Source organism: Penaeus chinensis, chromosome 6 (assembly GCF_019202785.1).
Source record: "Penaeus chinensis breed Huanghai No. 1 chromosome 6, ASM1920278v2, whole genome shotgun sequence".
Taxonomy (NCBI): domain Eukaryota; kingdom Metazoa; phylum Arthropoda; class Malacostraca; order Decapoda; family Penaeidae; genus Penaeus; species Penaeus chinensis.
In genome coordinates, this window is record NC_061824.1 from 39338434 (window position 1) to 39344433 (window position 6000).

The 6000-nt window shown below is 36.5% G+C and overlaps 1 protein-coding gene across 5 annotated transcripts in view; it reads left to right on the forward strand.

Annotated features, from left to right (window-relative positions):
- The window catches only part of LOC125026331 (collagen alpha-1(I) chain-like), a 146246-nt gene extending 140360 nt beyond the window's left edge, over positions 1-5886 (forward strand). For all 5 annotated transcript variants that reach the window (XM_047614694.1, XM_047614695.1, XM_047614696.1 and 2 more), the window contains 2 exons: positions 355-470; positions 885-5886. In XM_047614694.1, the coding sequence (XP_047470650.1) occupies positions 355-470; positions 885-1188 (420 nt within the window). In that variant the 3' untranslated portion in view covers positions 1189-5886. The remainder of the gene's footprint in view (positions 1-354; positions 471-884) is intronic.
- The last annotated feature ends 114 nt before the right edge of the window (positions 5887-6000 follow it).

The following is a 6000-nucleotide window of genomic DNA, read 5'->3' on the forward strand; positions in this document are numbered from 1 at the left end:
TTATTTCCTATTGGGAATGATAATTAACTTTTTACATCGTTCGTATTTTTTTCTTTCTTTCATTTCAAATTTTCTATTTGTTGATTTTTATAACTTTTCGAATATTGTTTTTTTCAGATTAAAAAACACGATATTAATCCCTTTGTTTGTTTCCACATATTTCCTTACAAGATTTATATTTTTTTCTTTCATTTCAGTCTCAAAACATAAATTTTATTCGTAGTTCATTTCGACACCTTTCCGTACAAGATTTGTATTTCTTTCATTTCAAAATCGAAACGGATAGACAGACAGTTATTCTTCTTATTATAAATAGTTAATTTCAATATTTCTCTACGTTCTTTCGTCTTCCAGGGAGAAGTCCTCTTCAACACGTGGCGAGAAATATTTTCGGGAACGGGAGGAATATTCTCTCAGAAGCCAAGAATCTTCAGCTTCGATGGAAAGGAAATTTTGACCAATTCTGCCTGGTGAGATTTTACGTTTTTTTTTTTTTTTTTTTGATTCACTAATTTTTATTTTTTTTACGGGATTTTTATATTGTTTTGTGAGTTTTATGTGGAATTCGGATGTGTTTAATTTTTTATGATTATTTTTTTATCTTTGGTGATATTTTCATCGGTGTATTTTGTATCTATCTCATTTTTCTTTCTTTATTTACTTCTCTGTTTATCCCCAGGCTAATAAAGTATATGTTTAGATAGTGAACATTAACATTTCATCATTGTTTACGGTTAATCTTATCCTTCTTGGCTACTTGTGGTTTATTTCAGCTTTTGTTGATTATTTCATACGTATTGTCCCAGCTTTCCTGATTATCTCATCTAGTTTGTCTCATTTTTCATCTCCCTTTCCCTCCGCGACTGACGCCTCCCTCCCCCCAGGCCGCAGAAGTACATCTGGCACGGCTCCGACCTCCATGGCGAGCGCTCCCTCTCCTCGTATTGCGACGCGTGGAACAGCGAGAGCGGCGACGTCGTGGGTCTCGCCTCGTCGCTCCTGAAGAACCGGCTCCTGTCGCAGGATCGCCTCGGCTGCCACAACTCGTTCGCCGTCCTGTGCATCGAAGCCACTAGCCAAGCACGGTATCGGAGGCGGCGTCACGTGACCTCGCCCGAAGCTGAAATGAGCCTCGAGCAGTACGAGCAGTTCCTCCAGGGGATCGACAAGGCGAATGAGGGGAACTGAGAAGACCAGGAGGTGGAAGGATCTTAATATTTAAATACTGAGCGTACGTTCGTCTCCTTTTTTATTTTCCTCTTTTTTTTTTTTGGTTTATTATTTCTTAAAAATTCCCGTGGCACTTCGTTGTTTGAGGAATGACGGTTGATAGCACAAGAAAAGGGGAAAAAAAGACAGTTTCAGATTTCCCGGTGGACTGACGATGTGACAGAAAACAAACACAGGAGAGGTGATCGCTACGCAGTCAGAGACGGAGAGAGGGGAAATAAAGTTCATATAGAGAAAAAAGAGAGAAATGGAGAGATAAAACACGGAAGAAAAATTATAAAAAGTAAGAAATGAAAGAATAGCGAAAAATGGTTCCTATATTTTTTGCACACATTCTCCACTGTTTGATCAAAAAAAAGAAAAAAACTTTGGCTTCCTCTTTCCCACACTCCAGGACCGGCAACTTTGCTCAAAGGAGGAACTCAAGGATACCTTTTGTGTTCGACAGCAGTAGTGATGGAATTTGTTGAAGCCTGCCGCTGCTATACTCAGAAATATCCTGATCATGAATTTTATACATACATTCATATTCGGTCTCTATTTTCCCGTATGAATTTCATTTTTTTTTCTTGATGTTTATTTTCCTCGTATGTGTCCCTTTTTTTTTGGATAATATCTTTCCTTTCTTATTCTTCCTTCCAAACGTACAGGGAAGAAAAGCGAGCTGAATAAACCTCGCCCAAAGCAGTGAAAGAAGGGTTAAAGATTTCCTTATACTGAGTCCCACGTGCACGATATCCTAACACACACACTTAAAAAAACACACTTTGTATAATATCACCAACGATAAGCTACAACCTTCATTCTTGTTATCATAACAGACCATCTTTGTGTCGTTGAGATAACCTGTATATTGATAACAGTGTGAGTCTTTGAGATATTTGACTCTGCACTGTGTATGTTTTATTGTGTACACACGTGCAGTTTATTTAATGTTTTATGTATTGCTTAGGAATTTAAATTAGATGACATGCTGATGGTAGGAAGTTTTAAGCTGTAGTCTCATTCCAGAAGCGGTATTAGTGTTATCATTATTATTTTTTTTTTATCTTTATTGCTATTCTTATTATTGTTATTACTTTTCATAAATTCTGACACTGGAAAAACGAAAGAAAAAATACTCATACATATGCGATTAAATTATTTCGTTTGTGTTTTCAAACCTAAGTTCATTGCTTTTGATATCGTGTTCTTTATAATGTTTTTGTTGATATGTAATTTTTTCGATGTAAGGAAGAATAGCCCTTATTTTTGTTTTGATAAACATTATAATTAATGCATAATGAGTGGATGCTCATGGGACATTTTCTCTTGTATCATTATTATCATTGTTATTATTATTATTATTATTATTATTATTATTATTATTATTATTATTATTCAGTTCCAATTCCAGTTCCCAAAGCTTAGTAGCATAGATTCAAGATGTTTAACTTTGCCGGATCTTTTGTCCAAGAAACACACCAGTAACATTTTTTAAAAATTACTAACAAATGCTAGGTTGATGTTGTACTGTGTGAATCCAATAGATCTGCAGTGAATTGAAAGTAATGATAAACCAGAGTTAACGGCCAGGGATCAGTTATATTTGTGACGACATATGCTCACAGAGCGTGCCATTTCGCGTTTAACTGCCGAGGACGTGTCAGGGAAGGTCTCTTGGGCTCGGCGTTGGAAAGGGGTTGTTAGTGCCAGTGCCAGGGCCAGTAGCAGTGCGTGTCGGACTTCTTCGAGTGTGTGTATAAGGCCCCCCTCCTCTCTACAGGAAGCAAGATATTCCAGAAAATGTTTTAAAAGGAAGAGGAAAAAGTTGATAATCCCTTTTGGACGAAGAGGGAATTAGAAAGAGACAAAAGTTTGATAATCCCTTTTAAGCGAAGAGGGAATAAGAAAAAAGGAAAAGTTTGATATTCCTTTTAGACGAGGAGAGGTAGGCGAGAGGGGAGGGCCCAATACATCGAAAGAAATACGACACTTACGTATTGCTGTTGGCAGAACCGCAGTTGCTCTTGGGTGCTGGTTAAGAGGCGTGGCAGGTAAGGGGCGTGGCAGTTAAGAGGCGTGGCAGTATCTGTTAACTTAAATCGTAGGTGCTAGAATCCTCAAGTCGGTTTAATGCTAAAAGTCTGGACTGGTAAACACATTAACGAGAGGGAAACACTTTACCACATGATGCTTGAGGTACTGTGTGAGTTTAGTTAATATCATAGTATTACACTGGTTAGTATCATACCAGTTGGTAGAACTCTAGTATCCACTAAGACCGTGTGTTCAGTATGCATTATATTTTGTACTAGCTTCATTTTTTTCCGCTTGCATCATAATGTATTTGGAGTCTTGCTAGCAACACTTTTTCGTGCTAGCGTTTTCATGTATATTTGTATCATACCACCTGCTGGCGTCTGTGTTTCTTCTAGCTTTGTAAGTCCCAAACTAACATAAATTTCTTTGTTAGAATCATACCTTAGCGTTATATCCAGGGCTAGTATTTTCGTATACAGTTATTATGCCATCTGCTGGTATTAGAGAATTAAAGAATTTACTGGTACCGTGTTATACTATCTGCTAGCGACACACTTTAGCTAGCATTGTGCCACCGTGAGAGTTAAAACTTGACATTAGCAAAACGCCAGAAGCGGTTCACGGAGGTCACCTTTTTTGCGGTATAAGGATGGACGTCCCTCTCAGCACATAAAGGGGAGATCTCTTTCCATGTAAAGGGGGTTGTTTCTGGTAGCCTCCTCTTATGGTACGACGGCTTTCCCTCTGTGCAATGAGGGGATATTTCTCTCCTTGTTAGAGTGGAAGTACCTCTGCTTAAGGGAAGAAATCTATCAGAAGGGCTGACGTCCTTCCCTGTGCTAGGGTGTGAGATCCCCTCAATTAGGATTTTCGTCCCCACTCTACATGAAAGTTGGACCCCCCTTAATGCTAGGATGGTCGACCCCACTCTACATAAAAGCTGGACCCCCGTTAATGTTAGGTTGGTCGACACCTGTGTGTAAAAGACGGGATTCTCTCTCTGCTTACGAGGTGGTCTCCCTATTAATTCCAGGGTTGTCGTGTTTCCTGCTATGTAATGGAAGTCCCTCTGCCCATGCTAAATACCGCAGTGCAAGTGATGGTATATATAAAAAATAAAAAAAATTCTGTGCATATTGATGTGTTACTCATGTATTTACATGTAATTACAAACTCGTCACAGTGTTCTTCCAGTCAGGTGTAGAGACTCCTAGTGTAGAATTGTTAGGTGTTTTATATTAAAGTCAATACCTCATTCTGAGCTTACCTGGCAACGTACTCTTATTCACTTCAACTGTTACACTAATTCTGTGAAATGAGAAAATAATGTACGAATAACAAGCTGATGATTAATTAAGAGAAAAAAGAAAAGAAAATTAAGCAATGAATTGGCAGACAATACTGATGCATTTAGTTTAACCGTGAGCTGATTTCCACCGCTTTTAGATTAGATAGATGCTGACCTTTTATTTCACTTGTGCTTGAATGTATGAGAGAGTATTTAAGGTATATGGAGCGTGTGTGGATGTCTGTACGTTAGGACCACACACGTGGGTACATGTGTGTGAGACACAGAGAGAGAGAGAGTACATCTGTAGATTTGTAATTGAATTTTCGTGTTCATATTTAAGTTATAAGTTTGTGTAGTTCTTGAAGTATATATATATATATATATATATATATATATATATATACATATTTACACACACTTCTCATCTACGCAGGGGGAAATGGATCTGAAAACAACTACACACAAACGCACAATATTCTTATCCTGTACATTTTGTTTATCTTAAGAACAAAATAGATCTTAAAGTATTGAAACATTAATGAATTCCATACCAAGATCCACCGTGTTAACGATCAAACCTAACCAGAATGCACGACCTTTTCTGTAAAAATTGTGGGTGTTTAACGTGGTTCTCAAATCGCCCTCATAATATATTACTATGCTACCTCTCTCTCCCCCAACCCCCCTCCCCCCAAAAAATAAATAGATTAAGGCATAATCTGCAAAAAATGCATTTTTCCTATGTAAGATTTGTTTTCTACTGCCATTGTTTATATTATTATGATCGTCATTTTTATCTTGTTTTTCTTTTCTTATTCAACGCGCTAAGTAGATTCAATTTTGATTTTGACTTTTTTTTTTAATTCTAGTCATAATTAATGCTAACTTATACCCTTAACTATTCATGTATTTAGCTAGATATCTTGTGATACAGTAATACAACGTAACTTATAATCATATCAGTGGTTAACATATCTCTTTCTGCCTCCTTCGAAACGATGAGTATATATGATAGAAAAAAACAAACCATTTTATAATAAATGATTTAAGGAATTGCCATCATATCAGTATCTATGTCAAGATCTATTACCTAATGTGTGTAAGATATTTTTAAAATGTATTTTCCTTTTCGAATTGTACCACCCAGGAAAACTTTTTATTTTGAATATGTTTCAAATACCATTAAGGGGATATACATTTCCTTATTTTCTGGTATTAGTGAGATAATTTTGCATTTACTAAACAGAAAATTCAGAATTGATTTAACTTTTTTAACTATGAATTCTTACAAAACTTGTACTACGAGTATTCTTGAGTTTTCAATAAAAATGTCTTGTGTTACATTTTGCTCTTTCTCTGTGTCCTTAATAAATATATAGTTTAAGAAACAGAAATAATAAATGTCTTTTCCTTTATTTGTCTCTCTCTCTCTGTTCTCTGTCTCTCATTCAATGATT